Source organism: Etheostoma spectabile, chromosome 8 (genome assembly GCF_008692095.1).
Source record: "Etheostoma spectabile isolate EspeVRDwgs_2016 chromosome 8, UIUC_Espe_1.0, whole genome shotgun sequence".
Lineage (NCBI taxonomy): Eukaryota > Metazoa > Chordata > Actinopteri > Perciformes > Percidae > Etheostoma > Etheostoma spectabile.
The window spans coordinates 7653627-7673759 of NC_045740.1; the positions used below are offsets into that span (position 1 = coordinate 7653627).

Below are 20133 nucleotides of genomic sequence, written 5' to 3' on the forward strand. Positions count from 1 at the left end.
GGAATCCTGTCTATAACGTGGCAGTTGGCACTAGGGGTAAAAGTGTCCAATATCACCCATATATAAGAAATTGAAAGACGGCATTACTGAACGTTGCTACTACGAAATAATTTATGACGTTATCTAATGTGGGAACTTATTTACTAAGGGTTTATTTTGAAAAATGAAAGTCGTGTAGAACGGAAATCTGCATTTTAATGTGTTCAGCTTGACACGTGCTGCTGCTGCCACAGCTGTGTGCTGCACCCATAGACAGTTAAAGAAACGCTGCACCGACCTTGGCTAGTTAAAGATGGCAGGGAAGGCGTGGAGGTCATCGGTATGTAGGGGGGGGGAATGTGTTTCGTTAAGCCTTTAAGTATTGCACCAAAACGCATGGCAATTTCTTTAAATTAATCAATTAACGTTAGCCAACTTTGTTGATTCTCGTTCACACAGTCAAAAGACTGCAGGCAGGCCAGAGAACGTTACCCATTTACCTAGCTAGCTAGGCGCTAGCGCTACTTGCTAGTTACTATAGCAACCTGACTTGACTTCTATTTACTTATTTAGCTAGCTAGCTAGTTAGCTAGCATTGAACGATCAGGTTAACTTAGTTATCTACATGTTTTCTTCCATCATACATTGTTGTACACGTTAGTCTTTAGCTGAACAAGTTGAACAAATGTCAATGAAATGTCCCTTATCTACAGATTCTTAATCTACTAAGACAGTGGGGTTTGTCGCTCAATGGCAAGGATAAAATCAAGGCTCAGGAAGTAAGTTAAGCATACGTATTAAAACGTTCACTTTCCGTTAGGAAAAAAAGCTAATGCTAGCAAGCCATCTCCCGCAGTAGAAATGCTATTAAAATCTGAAATGGCCATTGTTTTGCCATCTTTCGTCAGCAACAGCGCCTTTGCTACTGCACGGCTGCAATTTCTACAATTCAACTGAGCTAAGATACGATGTGTGTACTGTAAGCTCTCAGTTGTGTTTCGATGCTGTAGGTGACCTCTTGCCTCGCTTTTCCTATTGGTTTATCAGCACTGCCCTCTTTTGGGTGATGATGTTTATCATCTTCAAATTCATTTGTTGACTGACAGAAAACCGCCTTATAAACACAGCTAACATGCTACGCTAAGGACTGACAACTGCTGCAGTGAACTGGGTTGGTGTCTCCTCTTCCAGAAGGACATTTGCTCCCAAATCCCATCTATCTGTCTATCCTGACATTAACTGCTTGTGTGTTTAATGTAACTGCACTGCTTTTCATGTTCAGATAGGTCTACTAGAGTGACCAAGGATTGGCACGACAGTAATTTATTTTTTAATCTAGTCCATTTTGATTGTCAGGTCTCACGGGTGGTTGGAGCTTTGATGAAAGACACTCCACAGCCCAGGACATTCACGCGTGGGGTACGTATCGTTCCTCTGGAGCTACACAAAGAATGTCTCAAAGATTTTAATGCGACTTATTGCTCATATCAAACTGTGACTCTGAAGTGTGTTATTATTATTTCATCATTGAATGTTATGTTTCTTTATTCTGCCTCACAGATTCAAACTGTTACTTTAATCCCTGGGGATGGAATTGGTCCAGAGATCTCCACTGCTGTCATGGAGATATTTGATGCAGCTAAAGTTAGTACTGGAGGAGCAGAACAAAACAGTATTGTTCTCCATGAACATTAACTCAACAAACATATTGTTTAGGAAGCAATAGACATCAATGTATTTGTATTACTCCAGCTCTGATACTCAAATCAGAAATACAGTTATTGTCTTTAAAAAAGCTGCAATGAATTTCCTGTACACACATTTTTCATCTAGGCACCTATTCAGTGGGAGGAGAGAAATGTTACAGCCATCCAAGGACCTGGTGGCAAGTGGATGATCCCTCCTGATGCCAAAGAATCGATGGACAGGAACAAAATTGGCTTAAAAGGTAACCTGCTTTATACAGTTATAATAACTTAAGTAAAAAATGAAAGTAATCGGTTCACCCCCATTCATCCCCACAGCAAAAACTGGGAAGTGAAATTGTTTTACAGATGTGAATCACACTTGCCAAATGAAACAATAAGTGTATACTTTGTGTTGAAACGTGTTTTTTGCAAATCGGTGACTGATACATTACTGGTCATTACAAACATGGCACATTGGTTTAGATCTTGCCCCTTCAAAAGGGATTTTTGTTTTGTTTTGGCAGGTGAACTAGTGAGTTGTTTTGAATTACTTAACAATCTACAGGTCCTTTGAAGACACCAATAGCAGCTGGCCATCCCTCCATGAACCTGCTGCTGAGGAAAACCTTTGACCTCTATGCCAATGTGCGTCCCTGTGTGTCCATTGAGGGCTACAAGACCCCCTACACTGATGTGAACCTGGTCACCATCAGGGAGAACACTGAGGGAGAATACAGCGGCATTGAACATTTGGTGAGGTCCTTCAGGAACACACTACTTATCTAGTTACATTTTGTTGTTTACAGTTGTTCTTTTGACATTTTGATTATTTCCTCTCTGAATCAACATACATATCAAAACATCGGATCACATTTTATTTTTAAAATCACTCATCACTTTATTCTGTTTCTCCATATTAAACACTTTTTGATGTTTAGGAATAGAATCATTAGCATTTTAGTTGTTAAATCCCTCAAACACAATTTTTACTTTACAGGTTTTACCTGATTCTCTTTTGGATTTGTATATTTTCAGATTGTTGATGGAGTTGTACAGAGTATTAAGCTCATTACAGAGCAAGCCAGCCAACGCATCGCAGAGTATGCTTTTGAATATGCCAGAAATAATCAAAGGGCCAGTGTTACTGCTGTTCATAAGGCCAATATTATGTAAGTTGTATTTAGTACAAATTACTTGGAAGGAATTTTTCATTTGATTTTGTAATTTAAAGTTATTTGCTCTCTGTCCTCTGACGTTTTTTCATCATAGGCGCATGTCTGATGGGCTCTTCTTACGAAAATGCAGAGAGGCTGCTGAAAACCACAAAGATGTAAAATTCACAGAGATGTACTTGGATACTGTGTGCCTTAATGTAAGTTGCATAGCTTTTGTTATGAAGTAGTTTATTGTGTACTATGTTTTAGATGGCTATAGAGCAGTGTTTTGTGTGAGGTTTTGCATATTTAAGATTCCTTATTAATAGTGCCATTGTTTATACATGTTCTTATAGATGGTACAGGATCCTACTCAGTTTGATGTGTTAGTAATGCCAAATTTGTATGGAGACATCTTAAGGTAAGTAAACCTCTTACATAGTGAGCATGTTATACTTATAAGCTATATCTTCTCCATTATTTTTCTGTCTTATTAAAAAAGCAAAAAGCGCATATTTAAAAAAATGTTAAATCTTAAATTTTGTGTTAATGTACATATAGAAATGAGTTGTAACAAAGAAAGTAGTGTGCACTGTGTGGATTCAACAAGAAATATTTTAACAATTACAAAAACCTAAATATAAGTAAGAGGCAGAGTCATTTTAGGCTAACCTGACCTACTGTCAGTCAATCAACTGAAATCCTAACTAAATACTGTAAAAGTGATGGCAAATGTGTGGTGATGATGTGCTTTAGCAAATTCCATCGAAATCGTCTGCATCAGTTGAAAATGATGTGCCTAGTATGCATATCTACTGCAATCTAATTAGCAAGGTTGATGTGTATGAACAAAAGAAATCTAACAGTAACTATGTGTTCCCCATTACAGTGATCTTTGTGCAGGACTAATTGGAGGTCTTGGAGTTACTCCTAGTGGAAACATTGGCGCCAATGGTGTTGCCATATTTGAGTCGGTATGTTCTTTTCTTTCCCATCATCACAGTTTTCACTTCCATGATCAAAGTACGTGTTGCACAGCAGGTGTTCATGGTGTGCGATGAGTTTGTGAAGGCACATCAAAGTTTGGCCTCTCCATGTTTCTTATCTTTTCAGAAATAAGATGTTTTATAGAAATGTCAACCATTCTGAAAGATTGTGATTGATTTCTCCTGTCAGGTTCATGGAACTGCTCCAGATATAGCAGGAAAAGACATGGCCAACCCCACTGCCTTGCTGCTCAGTGCAGTCATGATGCTGCGGCACATGGGCCTGCATGGCCACGCCAAGAAGATTGAAACTGCCTGCTTTGACATCATTCGAGATAAAAAGGTAATTACTTTTCAAGAAATGAAGATATGCAGTTGTGGTTGTATATTCCCGCTCTGATTTGTAATTATTCTACTATTCATCTTCAAGGTTCTAACAAAAGACCTTGGAGGAAACTCCAAGTGCTCAGAATTCACAGGAGCAATATGTCAACGAGTGCGGGATCTGGACTAACATTATGCTAACAAGACCAAGTTCATTTTTAGGGTCTCTTTACTTCATCATGTCACATTGTATCTGTACATTTTAAACCAAATATATTTAAAACAAAAGACTCAGGTGTTAAAGATCCTGAATGGTTTATTATTCCCTCTGCACACTCCAAAGCACTCCAAAGTCTTAGACTCTTGAAAACAGTTCCTGTAAATGTGGTATGTATTTAATTTCTGAACTGTTTAATCTGTGGTAGATATTGTCTATTTATTGGCTGAAATTGTTCTCTTGTCTAATGTAATTGACACTGTTATAGTACTTTGAAATAAAAGATGCAATCTGTAACCTCCACGATCACTTGAGACACACTCACAAGTCAAATTCTTCCATTGTTTGTGGATATACACTACCGGTCAAAAGTTTGGGGTCACTCAGAAATTTCCATTGAACTCCATCATAGACAGAATACCAGCTCAGAACAGTTGCAATGTTTTTTTAACCAGGGCAGCAGTTTTCAGATTACATTATGTGCTTACATAAATGCAAAAGGGTTCTCTGTTTTCTCAGATAGTTTTTTGAAATGATAATAATTAGTAAACAGATTGGAACATTAGATGAATGGTTGCTGATAATGGCTAATATAGATATTGCATTAAAGATCGCCCCCTCACTCAGATCAGCTGGTATTCTGTCTATAATGGAATGGTATGGAAATTTGTAAGTGACCCCAAACCTCTGACCGGTAGTGTATTTCATATTCATATTGTGAAAAAAAGATTAATGATTTTTAATATAATCAGGCTTCTGTAATATGAAAGTGGCAGATGTTTTGTGTCATACTGTTTTTCTTTCTGCAAATAGGAATGTACTGTATAAAGAAACAAATACATGATATCCAAAATGTCAGACGTGCTATTGTTTTCTGTTGTGAAGCACTTGGTGACGTCTGCTCTTAAAACGTGCAATACAAATAATATTCAGTTCAAATGACTTGTGGGTATATCAAGCCCGTGTCAGCTGCTATGGTAATGACCCCTGTAATTAAAACCTGGTGAAAGTTATGTCCATGTTTATATGAGAATGATTTTAAAGGAGGAGACAAATATGAATTAAAAACAAATTCAGACTATGAGAAGATGCATCAACATGGTGTGACTTTGTAAAATTCTCAGTATTCACTACTTAAAACTTAAATATATAAAATTAAATATGATTCCTCTACTATTTACTGTATGTATTCTGAACACAAGACACACAATGAAATTTCATGCATGTCTCCAAGAATGATGAGATATGCAAGTGACAAGTGATTTTCCTACTAACAGCCACACAGTCATCGCTCTAGGAGCATGACACTACTCCTGATAGAGGCTCTCAATGACCTCATGGTACATCTCCAAGACAACAGGGCGACGGAGCTTCATGGTGGGACCTGGAATGAGACAACAATATAATAGTTTGCTGTAGTCTGTAAATTGCATGGCTTTAAATCAGGTGTCTTCAATGTTTTTTTTAGGGCAGGGATCCCTTAGGTGAAAGAGAGACTGAGTAGGGACCCCATACTGCATATACTGTATATAATTGAGTTGAAGGTTAAACTGGGCCGAATAGATGAAAATAAATGATCATCATGTTTTAACGTTAAACATACATGTGGAAGGCACAGGGAATCTTTAGGCTTAACTGTACGGCTACCACAGTGGCTACCTTGTCTATAGTAAGTTTATCATCAATATGTAAATACATGTATATATTTTGTACACAAATAGGCCAATATATCTTTGTTTTTAATATGTTGGATTCATATTAATGTATATTTTTAGACATTTTAATTTTTGAAAACAGAAACTTTCAAAACTAAATAAATATAGTTTTACATAATTTGGCTATCCCACTGGACTAATTCTGAGGACCCCCTGTTTAAGATCTCTGCTTTAAATACATAAAGCACAATCTATTTTGTATTTAACATTGTCTACGGATTTACCCAGCTCTCCTCCAGAAACAGAGAAGTCCTTTCTTAGAATAGTCCACTTTTGTATGCGCTGGGCATTAGAGGTGGCTGCAGCGTTGACCCTGTTGATTCCTTCTTGAATGGTCCGGTACACGTCTTTGTCTTTTCCGCCAATGATGTCAGACACCTTGGTTGCTTGGCTTCCTAGCTGTTGGCAAAACTCCACAGCCTCCATGCTCAGCTCCTCTGTTGGCTCCATGGTTTCTGCATTGGTACAACACTGGAACACAGAATTAAAATGCTGGAATCATATATATTTACACAATTAACAATGACTATATGCAGTGATTCGTGAAACCAGTTATTTTGCTTCACCTCGTTTACATTTCCTGGTTTATTACACATCTCTCTTGACAAGAAGAACATTATATTAAAGCTACTGGATAATATATGTCCATAAATGGTTTATTTGCAAAGATAGGCTACAGTTACATAACGTGATTTTACATGAAAAACTGGTAATGTCAAGAACGCAGTACAGCATACCATACCACAGAATTTTCCATTATCCAGAAGACAACTAAAGGCAGATTACCTTCAGTGTTAAAAACATTGACAAAAACTTCCTCTTGTCCCCGATGAGCATGGCGTTGCTGATGATAGGTAGCTCCTTCTTCACTGCTTCCTCTATAGGAAGAGGCGGGACATTCTCCCCTCCAGCTGTGATGATCAGCTCTGAAGGGAGAGAGGGCACCATGACCATTACGTGACTTGTAACAAGGATAATGGAGCCGTACGTTCTGTCGAGAACAACATCCACTTAGGTGTGGGTAAAGGCGAGAAAGCAATTTTCTAACAATAGCCTTATTTGCTCAGATTGTACCTTTTATTCGCCCTGTGATGAACAAGAAACCCTCGCCGTCTATCTTTCCTAGGTCGCCAGAATGCAGCCATCCATCTTCATCCAAAGCTTCTCTTGTTTTGTCTTCCATGTTGAGGAAACCCATGAATATGTTACGTCCCCAAAAGCAAATTTCGCCTGTCTCGGAGTCTATGTTGGCCATTTTGTATCGACAACCAGGAACCACCTTACCACAGCTTTGTCAAAGAAGAAAAATCTTTATTTTATATTCTTAACATTTTAAAAGTACTTCAGCATAACAAACTGTATGTCTGATTATTTTTTTTTTTTTACCTTGGTAGTTTGTAAGCTTTTGGACCAGACATAAAGTGAGGTCCTGTGCTCTCACTCATGCCATATGCTTCATACAACCAGATATTCAGGCCCAGGAAAAACTGCACTGTTTCACTACCGATCGGTGCTGCTCCAGAGAAAAACTTCTGACAGCAAGACAGGCCCAGCTCAGCCCGAAGCCTCTGCAGCACAAGGCTGTCAGCCATGGTGACGATGAATGGTTTCGCATCATCCCTGCGGTAAAACAAATACATTTTATTAAACCATCTGTCTCTGAAAATGCTTTTATATATGCTGTTTGATGGGTCTTCTAAATCCCTGAATTATTAACAAAAGTTAAGTTTCATCACCACTTACTTTTGCGTACATGTTTGATTGGCTTCCAGACTGACGGACATTGCCCAAGTCACCAGCTTCTTTTTCACATATCCACACTCACTAATGGCTTGTTTTATTTTCTCCATCATTTTCTCCCATACTCGTGGGACACCCATGTGGGATGTAGGACAAACTTCTCGCAGAGTTGTTATCAGGCTTCCCTACAACAAATAAGTACACAAATAGCTTAAAAACACATATACTCAATCAGTCAACTGTCATTTTGTATTGACTTCATCATCGCTCATCTCTTGCACAGCTAAAATTGTGTAATTGTGCGTGTTAGTGTTATTAAAGAGAACAACACAGGGAGATCTGAAGAAAATTAGTTGGGCCTCATTGTTTTTACCCTATAGTGTATAGGTTTGATTGATGACTGCTTATTCTTAAACAAATTATACTCACTTTGAAGGCCCAATTTCAGACCTTTAAACTGATTTTTTTTTTTTAACCAACATGTGTGTGTAATCTAGGGATTTGAATTTACCTTTAAGGCATCTGGCTGTGCAAAGTATACCAGCTCACCCCACTGGATACCTGCCCAGAGATCATAGATCTGAGCTGCGATGTGGCTGAGAGGCAAGTAGCTCACTAGTGACTCCTGTTTAGTGTCGGCTGGCTGCAAGTCTCCGGCCCTGCTGGCATGATTGGCAGTCCATGTGATCTGAATATTTATTATAGATTAATAATAATAACATCTGACCCTGAATAAGTACAGATTAAGAATAGTCACTCGAAAGCTTACATTGTCATGACTGAGCATGACTCCCTTTGGCTTGCCGGTGGTGCCAGAGGTGTAGATCAGGACGCAGCATTGGTTGGCCCTCTGGCTGGCAATGATATCATCCAGCTCTTTCTCAGAAACCTCCAGACCAAGCTCCATGAACTCCTCCCACTTCCCCACAACAGCAAAATTATACAACCAAGCATCATAGCCTGAGCTCAGTCACTTTTATCATTTAATGTGGTGTCAGGAGGACTTACAGAGTAAAGAGTGGAGATCTTCTGCATGCGGTGTCCACTGTACTGTACTATGGCTTTCAAGTGGGGCAGACTATCACGTATCTAAGGTAACAAGAGATAGAACAAATTACAACAGTATGTTTTGCATTGTGCGTAAAACCATTATATATTTAAGTGACAGTACCTGAAGGATTTTATCCAATTGCTGTTGGTTTTCCACCACAATAATGTTGGCTTTGGAGTCACTAGCCACATACTGGCAAGCTTCAGGTGAATTTGTGGCATAAATTCCTGTCATTGTTCCCCTGTAGGACGAATACAGACACATGAAAAAGTCAGTGCCATTGCAACAGGAGCAGGTGAAATAATGATAATAGCACAATAGCAAATACACTGTATATTTGTTCTCTTGTTGCTGTAGGATAGATCTTTCTCACCCTGCCATGATGGCTCCGACTGCAGAGAAGAACCATTCTGCTGAATTGAATCCTAGTATTGCCACTCCATGGAATCGCTTTAAACCAAGCTACACATATTGACAAACTTTTTATCTTTTCTTTTTTACAAATCTGCCCATTCATGGTACTCAATAGTTGGAATTTAGTATTTTTTACAGACCATACATTCTCTTTTTGTAAAACATACCTTTAAAAAGCTCTTGGCTGCTCTGCGGCAGAGTTGATAATACTCTAAAAAAGTGATCTTTTCCCATTTGTTGTTTTTCTTGGTGGCGAGTGCGTACATGTTTCCATATTTTTCAACTGAGGCTTTGAACATTTGGTGAACTGTAACAGGTTCCTCGGGACATCCTTCTTCTATTCTCAGTATTACTGAGCCTGTAACATCTGTGGTCCACAGAGAATGAGCTTGAGCAAGAGGTGCACCAGTTAACTCCTCTTCTTTGTTTTGCTTTTCTGAAAAGTGAAAGAAGGCAAAATCTGAAAAACAAATCTTGTCCTTACCACAGATGACTAAAAGCCTGTCTGTTGTCTGACCAGTCCTCTCATTCAGCAGAACCAGATGCTCCTAACATACCTACAGAGGCATGTCCTTCGCTATCATTCTGCATGTTCGCCGTCAACTCCTGAACGCTGAAAAAGATAGAAGAAACATGGACTCCAAACAGCTCATACACTCCACATCACATTGTCGCAATTGTGCTGCTGGCTTTAATTCATCACATGGGTCACATTTTCAGCTGCGCTGCTTAACCAACACAATGTCAGGCTTTTGGCAGAGCTAAAGCCCTCTTGCTTCGTTTGACAGAATATGTACATTGAAACCTGAAAGACAGTTCACTCTTACTCATTAAAAAAAAAAGAATTTGGATTTGGATTCTAAAGAATACAAACAAAGTATGCTAGCATAGTAACACAATCTGGTCCAACTGCCATCATGCTTCTAATTTTGCATTGTACCATAGTGAATTTGCCTTCTAACTAGTGAATCAGGTTCATTGAGCCTTAATTGAAATGTTTCCTCATCCTCTTTAAAAGAAACAAAAGAGTTCATTTTAGGTTGCTTACCTGTTCTCAAGTTGATCATCTCCCTTCTTCTCATCAGGGCGTTCCATACTGTTATCGATCTCCTGGTACTGTGACTACAGGCTATGTAGGATCAAGCCTCTGGATTTGCTCAAAGGAGAAAGTTTTTAAAATCAGACTGGTGTAAAACAGAAACGCTTTTCTTGTTGAACAAGTGCACCCTTAGACAGTACCACATGTGTTGAGGAACTGGTAAAGTAAAAAGACGTCCAGTCCAACAAGCCTCATGAAGTCGGTAATGGTTGCGAAACAGATCAGAAAGTCCACGTGTGCACTCCATTGGTCCGCTCGCTCAAGAACATGTCCAGAATTTAAACTAGTGTAGTCTTTTCATATGTAAAACGGTGTGATTATAATTTTAAATTGCACACAGAAAAGTAAAACCCAAATCATAACATAACCAACGTGTATGAGTTACAGTACATATATGAAATTTTAATAGCCCAGTGTTTGAGTTCAGTATTCCAAAAGGTTGATCAATTGGGTTCAATGTGGCCTTATATGAGCTGTCTAAGTTGCAGCGAGTGGAAAGCAAAAACACACAGCAGAATTTGAAGTAGAGTCTTCTTGCAGCTCTTCATCTCCCCTCTGTGTTGCACGGGTAATTCATTCACAGAACAGCTAACAGGAAGGCTGTCTCTCTTTTAAATGACCTGTTTTTACCGAAGGCTCCCATCACGAGCTAGATTTTCTAAAGCCTGAATGCCAAGAGGAAGTGCAGTAGTCTAGTCTTCTCTAAAACCACTTTAACTACAATATGCTGAAAGATTATTAGGGAATTTTTGTCCAACGAGGGCAAAAATAAACTGCCAGAGCTTTACTGTGTGTCCTGTACAGATATGATCCTTATAACTGACAGAAATACTTTCTTAGATATAAAGAATGTTTGAACTTCTTAAAGCTCATTCAAATTTACTTCCATGACAGACTTTTAATAAGCCCCAAAACCTCTGCAGACATATTCTGGAGCTAAACTTTTTTTTATTTTTGTTGTAAAATGCTCTTTGAGCCCTTGATTCCATGGTGGTATGTAAAACTAAGTACATTTAGTCAAGTAAAATTGTGGTACTTGTACTTAGTAATTCAATTTTATGCTACTTTATACTTCCACTTCACTACACTTTAGAGGGAAATATTGTACTTTTTCACTCTTATTTTTCTTATTCAATCGCTTTAGTTTATAGTTAGGGTACTTACAATTTGTGCCATAAAATTGTCAACTGAAAATGTGACAAAAATTTGTCTATTCAATTTTTAACTGCACTTCAGTTGTAACACAACTATTTTGACAATCTGATTGTCTAGGTGGATCGCTCACCTGACAAAAATGTGTCTGGGTCATTTCAACTTTAAACTGTACTTCTGTTGTCTTGTTGTACTTCCTGTCACTTGACTGGTTTGATTTGCATGTTGTTCTGATGCGTTGTTCTCCCAATAGACCCTTTTCACGATGACGTCATCTAACGTCATCTTCAACACTTTTCCCCTGGGGATAGATACACATCGGCCACTGGACAGATCCGTATTATAAGGTCGCAGCATTAGCCATGAATACATTACTGACTCCTGTCTTTCAGCAGAGACTGTCGCAAACAGCAGTAATATTAAAAAGAAGCTGCAACAAGAGTTTGCGGTCTGTACTACTCAAAAATATTGTCTAAACACTGTTTATCTGCAAAACAGTAACTTGTCAGCTTAACCTTCGCTAGCCTAGGATTAATGTTAGCTAAATTAAGCTAAGCACATACCTTTATAATCAAACAGGAAGCCTTCAACGAAGAACTTGTAGCCTGATCAAGATTCAATCTTGAAGTATGTGACCACTTGTCAGCAAGTTGTTAAGTTGTATTGGTGGCAGGACCATAATGATGTGTTGCTGGCAGAAGCATTCCACTGCGACACCGTATGTAAACATAACAGGAATGTTGTGTCCTTGTCCCTGTTATAAATAACGATTTGTGATCTCCTTGTCATTAGTCTAGCTTACTTCTAAACCAATATCAATGCACTTTTCATGCAATTCAACAACCAGTAAGGCTATCTTTGTTAAAATCAGTTTTAGATTTCCTAAATGTGCATGTGACATAAATTTGGCACAAATGGAACCCCATAAATTTCTGCATAAGTATTTTGTAGGCTACTTTTTACACTTGAATACCCTAGACAAAGCCTGGAAATCCAGACCCAAATATGCTGAACATATTCAAATTGTGCTCTTGCAAGAACTCTGGATTTCCAGGGTACCCTAGGCACACAGTCTCGACAAATAACAACTCATTTGTTTTCCAATTCAAGGTTATGTTGTATGCATTAGAGTGGGGTGTGTTAATTTTGGACAATCTTGTTAAGTTGCATCAGTTTGCTGCTAGTGTATCTTCTTTTGTATGATTCTTGTTGAGTTAGTTATGAATTTATAACAAGTTGAATTTTGAATGAAGCACTTTTACCTGTAACAGAGTATTTCTGCATTGTTAAGTAACATATCTGAGTAGCCTAACGGTCCCTACACCGCCATAGCTTGGCCTACTGGACCTTTATCAACACTAATGTTACACCAAACCAAGATAATGTAGACTTTCAAGATCAAGACATTGCCTAACCATGACTGTATCCCTTTCCCTCCCTCTCCTCTCCCCTCCCCCCTCTATCTCCCCCTCCCTTCCTATCGCCCCCGCCCTCCCTCTCCCAGGTCTTTTCTAGACTCTTCAGTCTAACGACACATCCGGCCACTCTTCTCAAAGCTCTCCAGAAAGTTCTACACTGTAGAGCCGTGCGGCTATAAGAACCAGCCATCGTCCTTCACCAGCCTCAGCGTGATTCGAGTGAAAGCTAGTATAGTAATATCATTTGACAAGTAAGTAGGTAGCTACGTTACACTGAATTTTGAAATACTAACGTCATTTAGCTGTACGGCTAATTAATGCTAACTGTTTCATTCAATCTTAACGTAATATAAGCTACAAACGTTAGCTAGCAATATCGTTGCAAGGAATTGACATTTAACGTATCGTGCTGCCCATAACGTTTCCTCGCGTTACTCATTTACAATGTATTCTAGCCACCTTTAGTTATATTTTAACGTTTTTGCAAACGTTAAAATAGCGCTCTGGCTGAACTGACATGTGGCTTAGCTAATGTTACTGTTACTACGCTGACTATTGCATTGGATTTATACTAATGTGTTTCTGCTTTATTTTGTTTTAGGTTTTGTCACCATGGTTCACGAAACCGGCTTCTACGATCTGTTGGGTGTCAGCCCCAGAGCTTCACAGGAGGAACTCAAAAAAGCCTACAGAAAACTCGCATTAAAATATCACCCCGACAAGAACCCGAATGAAGGAGAGAAGGTAAGTTAGCGTTGGTTACATAACGTTATAACTAGAGACCTTTAGGGTGTCCCTGCAGCCGTTTATGGACTGTTACGCTCTTTCTAATTATAAACTGAACGCATTTTTGGATGGACCCCCCCCCCCCCCCTACCGGGAACTTTCTGGAATGATCTCGCAGCTCCTCTGTTTAGGTTTAGGGTAATACAGTAACATCTGCCCTCAATCAATAAAACTTTATTTGTATAAAGCTTTTCATTCATTTAAAAATATAACACAAAGTGCTTCAAAGAATACACCCGAAGTGATAAATAGCTTTGTAATTAAAAAAACACCTAATAATAATAATAATAATATTAAAAGCATTTTTTTTAATTAAATTTACACAATGAGGAAACACAAAAGGCAGGATTAGAAAGAGATTAAAAACTCCAATTTAGTATACATACACAAAGAAAGTTAAACAGACTAAAATGCATAGATACATAGACATATCATACAAGATAATGCTTAATTTAAAAAAAGGTATTGACACTGAGTTGAATTGCTCATGTTATAGTCCCAATGTTGTGAAATTAATGTTTAAAACATAATTAAGAAAGAGGTCCTTCAATATGTATGTATGTATGTATGTATGTATGTGTGTGTGTGTCTACAACAGTCCAGAGCTCAATAGGCTGATGAGTTTGGGAAGAACTTGGTCTGATGCATTACAAAGGCTAGCCATCTGCAAATTCAGTGTCATTATAATAGAATATACCGAACATGTACATCAAGTAGTCCTTATAAAAACCTTTAGTTCAGGAGACACCAAACTAATATCTGCCATTGCCACTTACTAAAATGAACAGTGGGGTGAATCGTTTTTTGTGAAAGCTTTAAATGCAATGTTTTCAAAAACGTAATGTTTTTATTGTTACAGTTCAAGCTTATATCTCAAGCATATGAAGTGCTGTCAAACCCAGAGAAGAGAGAGTTGTATGACCAAGGAGGAGAACAAGCGATTAAAGAGGGAGGCATGAGTGGAGGAACTTCCCCAATGGACATGTTCAACATGTTCTTCGGAGGTGGAGGAAGGATGCAGAGAGAGAGAAGAGGTAAGATTTATACAAGTAATGTAGCTGCAAGCTGTTTCTATATTCAAATACCCACAACTTAGCATACATGTGTTTTTCCTGTAGGGAAGAATGTTGTCCACCAGCTTAGTGTTACACTGGAGGAGATGTACAAAGGCAGCACCAGGAAGCTTGGACTTCAAAAGAGTGTAATTTGTGAAAAATGTGAAGGTATTGTTGTATCTTTTATATTTTTTATCCCAAATTTGATTAAAATTGTTTCAAAGTTAAGTAAATAACATTATCCTGTTTTTGATACAGGCTATGGTGGTAAGAAAGGTGCCTTGGAGAAGTGCTCAACTTGCAAAGGAAGAGGCGTACAAGTCAAGGTGCAACAGATTGGACCAGGCATGATTCAGCAGATCCAAAGCATGTGTGCTGACTGCCAGGGACAGGGCGAGAAATTTAACGCTAAAGACCGCTGCAAGAACTGCAATGGACGCAAAGTAGAACGCAAGAAGAAAGTTCTTGAAGTTCACATTGACAAAGGTATGTTATTTCACCATCTGAGATACTAATTTAAAAGAAATATAGTTAATAGTGTAAAAAAAAGTTTTGCAAACTAAACTGAAGATAATTGTGTTTTTGTAGGTATGAGAGATGGTCAGAAAATTACATTCAATGGAGAAGGTGACCAAGAACCTGGACTGGAGCCTGGGGATGTAATCATTGTTCTGGATCAGAAGGAGCACCCAGTGTTCCAAAGAAAAGACGATGATTTGATAATGAAGATGAACATCAAACTTGCTGAAGCTCTGTGTGGTTTTAAGAAGACCATTCAAACACTGGATGACAGAATGCTAATTATCAGCTCACAGCCAGGTAAGTAACTGAGATCAGCTGGTCCCTAGTGCTGCCTTGCCTGGTAGACTGTATTTGTCATTCAGATTTCATGAACATTTTTTTTTTTTCCCTCGATCAGGTGAAGTAATCAAGCACAATGACATCAAATGTGTTCAAAACGAGGGCATGCCAATTTACAGGGATCCTTATGACAGAGGACAGCTTATCATTAGTTTCCAGGTAAGTTACTCTGAACATAAGCCATTTCATTAGTGAGACAGAACTTTGAATTAGATGCTTGCGTTGTAGAGAAAACATTAATTTAAGATAATTGTAATTCATCCTACAGGTGGAATTTCCAGAGAAACACTGGCTCCCAGAGCATCTCATGTTCCAGCTGGAAAGACTGCTTCCTCCTAGGGAGGATGTGATGATTACTGATGACATGGAGGAGGTGCAGCTCTGTGAGGTGGATGTGCAGACACAGAGAAGCACCAGCAGGGAAGCTTATGAGGAAGATGAAGAAGGTCCCAGAAGCGGAGTGCAATGTCAGACGCAGTGATCTTAGTCTAAGATTTAAAACAAAATTTAGAGAGCATGTGGTTTTTGTTGTTTAAAAAGTTGTGTGAAGATGCCTTTTTAACTGTTCATAAAGTAATGTTATACCAATAAGTTACATTTAAAAAAAAGTTGCTGAAGCAATTTTTTTGTGACTTTCCTGTGACACAAATGCCAGTTGAGCATTCATTTGTGCTCAGTTATCAAAACTGTATTTTGGTTTCACTGTATGCTCTATTTAAGATCCATGCCTTTTTATATCCATGTATTATGGTTTTCTTTTCAAAAGCTGAAAGGACACCTTGTATGCTTTCTGTGAAGGTAATTCCAGTTATTACAAACTTCATTTCTCAATAAAAGTCCCAGAACACATTAACTTTTATAACGGTTTCTTTATTGACTTATTTTTTTATCTTGCATGTTAAAATTTGCTAATTTATAAATTTATCATAAAAGTTGGACATCTGTACAGTGACAGAACCTTCCATTAGTGAATGCACAGCTATATTTCAATCAATGGAAAAATAAGGGATTTTGAAACAGCATGGCTTAATTACAGACATGATTACAAATGTGCAGTCCCTTTTTAGTGCTGCTTCCTCCGGAAAGAGCAACCTGTAAGAAAAAATAAATGGGTTAGACAGCCTTCTACTAAAAACCTATGCCTAGCATACACTAGAAGACTTTAAAAAGACTAGTCTAACACCATTTAACATTTATGTGAAGACTGGGGATCTTGCAAGACCACTAGATTTGTTTTAAAAACTTTAACTTAGCTAGCGTTAGCTGGTAACTTAAGTGAAAGTTAGGCGATGTTCTGCTGTACGTGCAGATGAATGGAGGAAAACCATCAGTAACACTACACCATAATGGATTAAAATCCTGCAGCGCACGCAAGGTCCCCCTGCTCAAGCCAGGGCAGGTCCAGGCCCGTCTGAAGTTTGCCAATAACTATCTGAATGATCCAGAGGAATGGGAGAAGGTCATGTTGTCTGGTGAGATAAAAATAGAGCTTTTTGGTCTAAACTCCACTTGCCATGTTTGAAGGAAGAAGGATGAGCAAAACCCTCAGAACACCATCCCAACCGTGAAGCATGGAGGTGGACACATTCATTGGGATGCTTTTCTGCAAAGGGGACAGGATGACTGCACCGTGTTGAGGGGAAGATGGATGGGACCGTGTATTGCGCAATCTTGACCAACAAGAACAAACTTTCCTCAGTAGGAGCATTGAAGATGGGTTGTGGCTGGGTCTTCCAGCATGACAACGACCCAAAACACACAGCCAGGGCATCTAAGGAGTGGCTCCATTAGAAGCATCTCAAGGTCCGGGAGTGGCCTAGCCAGTCTCCAGACCGGAACCCAATAGAAAATCTTTGCAGGGAGCTGAAAGCCTGTACTGCCCAGCGACAGCCTCAAAACCTGAAGGACTGTATGGAGGGGTGGGGCAAAATCTCTGCTGCATTGTGTACAAACCTGGTCAAGAACTACAGGAAACATTATCTCTGTAAATGCAAACAAAGGTTTCTGTACTAAATATTAAGTCTTGCTTTTCCTTTATCCCAATCATCCTTACACAGCTCTCTGGTCTTGGCCATTGTGGAGAGGCTGGAGTCTGTTTAAGTGAGTGTGTGGACAGGTGTCTTTTATACAAGTAACAAGTTCAAACAGGTGCAGTTAATCAGGTAATGAGTGGAGAACAGGAGGGCCTCTTAAAGAAAAACTAACAGGTCTGTGAGAGCTGGAATTCATACTGGTTGGTAGATGATCAAATACTTATGTCATGCAATAAAACGCAAATTAGTTATTTCAAAAATCATTCAATGTGATTTTCTGGGGATTTTTATTAAGCTTTTTTTCTCTCACAGTTGAAGTGTGCCTATGATAAAAATTACAGACCTCTACATGCTTTGTAAGTAGGAAAACCTGCAAACTCAGCAGTGTATCAAATACGTGTTCTCCCCACTGTAGATAGCTAAAATGTTTTGGAAGATAGCTAAGTTAGCTACAAGCTAGCAATCAAACAACAAAGATTGTCACTTGAATGGCGTTTTGAGCTAACATTAGCAATCAAACAATCTGATAGCTAAAACGTTTTTGAAATGATTCTAATCTTCTGTTATTGTTTGTAATTATAAAAGTTTATTTTATGGATTAAACAAATTTCAGTATGACATGTTATGCTGTGATCCGTTTAAATTTGAGCATGCGCAACTCAAATCTACTCTTGACTTACATTGGGCGCTCGCAGAGAGAGGGAGAAAGTTTGGTGCTGAAGGTTGGTTACTGACAATGTTCACATGATTTAACTTTACTACCAAGACTTGAACCTAGATAATATCAAACATTCGATTTTGTCGAGGGAATTTTTTTTTCTTCTGAAATCTGATTAAGTTTTATGTCCACCTTACACCCAATGATTGAGAAGACAGGAGCGCGCCCCAAGCCCAGCAAGACTCCAGATTTCATTCAGATATTGGGAATGTAGCTACAACAGTGGAATTGGTTGAAAAGTCTTTTGGCGTAAGTTTGGCATTCTATGTACAGCTAAAGGTAGTTTAAGTTTGTGGATGTTTTACCTTCTGTCAGTCTGGCCTTTCCCCCTTTTGACTGACACAACACAGTTGAGCATCCCACGCAAAGTACCACAGTCTGGGCATGGCTGAACACTGTGGTGATCTTGTAGCAGCCTGCAAAGAAACAGATTTAAACAAATAATAGTTCCAATTGTTATAAATCCAATCTGACATTTTCATGAATGCATTGTCATATTCAATGTGATGCAAAATATGGCTAAACCACTGCAAAAAGAACAAACAGGACAGGAGTACTTAGTCAATGTTTGACCAACAATCACATAGCCTAAAAACACTGCATCTGTTCATCTACCGTATAATGTTAGCAATACCTGGGCACTTTACGTCCATAAAGTAGGAGTTAGGACTCTGAACAAGTCTTTTCTTTTTATGTTGTCTTCTCTCATGTTCAATAGTAGGGTGGAGGAGGTCTCTGGCCAGCTAAAGTGAAAAATACAAAAAACACAGTTTACGTTTACGTTAGTGCAACAGCGATCAAGCATGCGGTAAAGTACCTTACCATTACTTATTAATGTTTATAACTAACGTAACAACACTACTAATGTGATAAACAAGGCAAGTCTTGTTTTGATTTTAAATATACGAACAACACGGCTAATCAGTCCAGATGTTAAGTTCGCATGCTAACATTTTAGAAATACCATGGACGTTGGAAAAACACTGAACATAGGTAAAGTTACGCTGTAGTTTATTCACGCTATAAAAGTAACGTTAATGCTAGTTAAAGTGTGTTAGTAGTCTCCATTTTGCTGAGACAGGCCTTGTTTAAAAGAAAATGTACAAACTGTTATTCTAGGCCCGAAATTACTCCGCAACAGGATATTTCGCACACACATTTAATACCATGACACGGTTGCGTTTCAGCAAGTAGTCGCCGCCCGTGTCACACAGCTAACGCAATGTAAGCTAACTTTCACAACATGTGCTGATGCTGCTATCGTTAGCCTGCACATCGACAACAAAACTTCGAGGTTTCAGACCGCAAACACAAGATGTAGTAACTCGACAAAAAACACTGACAGTTGACAACACTGTGTATTAACTCAAACAAAAAAATTCCCCAAAGAAACACTATTACTTACAGGCATTTTCAACCTGCGACGCTGGCTTTCCTTCACGTGGGGCTGGTTGGACAGAACAGAAAGAGGAGCTGTGCAGTACTGCAGTTTCAAGAAGGGACATGCCATAACTGAATATTGAGAATAGAGAATGGCCTTTAATGACATTTGGTAAATAATAAAATAAAAATAAGTTAGTCTTGGTGAGCATCCATAGCAACATTAATTATAAATGTAAATGTATATATATATATATATAATATATATATATATATATATATATATATATGGTATCTGCATCCCATGTTAATAGCTGTGTTTGTTGCAGTTTATAAAACATCTGACTTGTGTTAATATACGAT

The 20133-nt window shown here is 38.5% G+C and overlaps 4 protein-coding genes across 6 annotated transcripts; 2 read left to right on the plus strand and 2 right to left on the minus strand.

Annotated features, from left to right (window-relative positions):
- The first annotated feature begins 75 nt into the window (after positions 1–75).
- On the plus strand, positions 76–4419 carry idh3a (isocitrate dehydrogenase (NAD(+)) 3 catalytic subunit alpha). Of its 2 annotated transcripts, XM_032524666.1 has the most exons (12): positions 76–319; positions 693–758; positions 1336–1398; positions 1540–1623; positions 1813–1927; positions 2233–2420; positions 2703–2836; positions 2937–3039; positions 3178–3242; positions 3711–3795; positions 3998–4150; positions 4238–4419. In XM_032524666.1, exons 1-12 carry the CDS (start codon positions 293–295, stop codon positions 4319–4321), a joined length of 1167 nt encoding a protein of 388 aa, XP_032380557.1. In that variant the 5' UTR covers positions 76–292; the 3' UTR covers positions 4322–4419. The 2 variants fall into 2 exon arrangements, with proteins under 2 accessions (XP_032380557.1, XP_032380558.1); XM_032524667.1 differs by lacking the exon at positions 693–758 and having other exon boundaries at positions 109–319.
- Positions 4420–5207: 788 nt separating this feature from the next.
- acsbg1 (acyl-CoA synthetase bubblegum family member 1) lies at positions 5208–10612 on the minus strand. Its single transcript, XM_032524665.1, has 14 exons — positions 10317–10612; positions 9826–9881; positions 9436–9704; positions 9228–9316; positions 8975–9095; positions 8812–8892; positions 8573–8722; positions 8315–8491; positions 7807–7988; positions 7450–7683; positions 7138–7352; positions 6850–6989; positions 6288–6534; positions 5208–5732 (listed from the first exon to the last, which is right to left on the minus strand). The coding sequence occupies exons 1-14, from the start codon at positions 10361–10363 to the stop codon at positions 5656–5658; spliced, it is 2085 nt and encodes a 694-aa protein (XP_032380556.1). The 5' UTR covers positions 10364–10612; the 3' UTR covers positions 5208–5655.
- A 2345-nt stretch (positions 10613–12957) lies between these two features.
- dnaja (DnaJ heat shock protein family (Hsp40) member A) lies at positions 12958–16496 on the plus strand. The gene is made up of 8 exons (XM_032524679.1): positions 12958–13188; positions 13539–13681; positions 14583–14757; positions 14842–14946; positions 15037–15264; positions 15367–15597; positions 15698–15798; positions 15908–16496. Exons 2-8 carry the CDS (start codon positions 13550–13552, stop codon positions 16118–16120), a joined length of 1185 nt encoding a protein of 394 aa, XP_032380570.1. The 5' UTR covers positions 12958–13188; positions 13539–13549; the 3' UTR covers positions 16121–16496.
- Positions 16491–19965, minus strand: rps27l (ribosomal protein S27 like). 2 transcript variants are annotated; one of them, XM_032524682.1, is made up of 4 exons: positions 19796–19965; positions 19025–19133; positions 18696–18806; positions 16491–16731 (listed from the first exon to the last, which is right to left on the minus strand). In XM_032524682.1, exons 1-4 carry the CDS (start codon positions 19937–19939, stop codon positions 16703–16705), a joined length of 393 nt encoding a protein of 130 aa, XP_032380573.1. In that variant the 5' UTR covers positions 19940–19965; the 3' UTR covers positions 16491–16702. The 2 variants fall into 2 exon arrangements, with proteins under 2 accessions (XP_032380573.1, XP_032380574.1); XM_032524683.1 differs by lacking the exon at positions 19796–19965 and adding an exon at positions 19499–19564.
- Between the last annotated feature and the right edge of the window lie 168 nt (positions 19966–20133).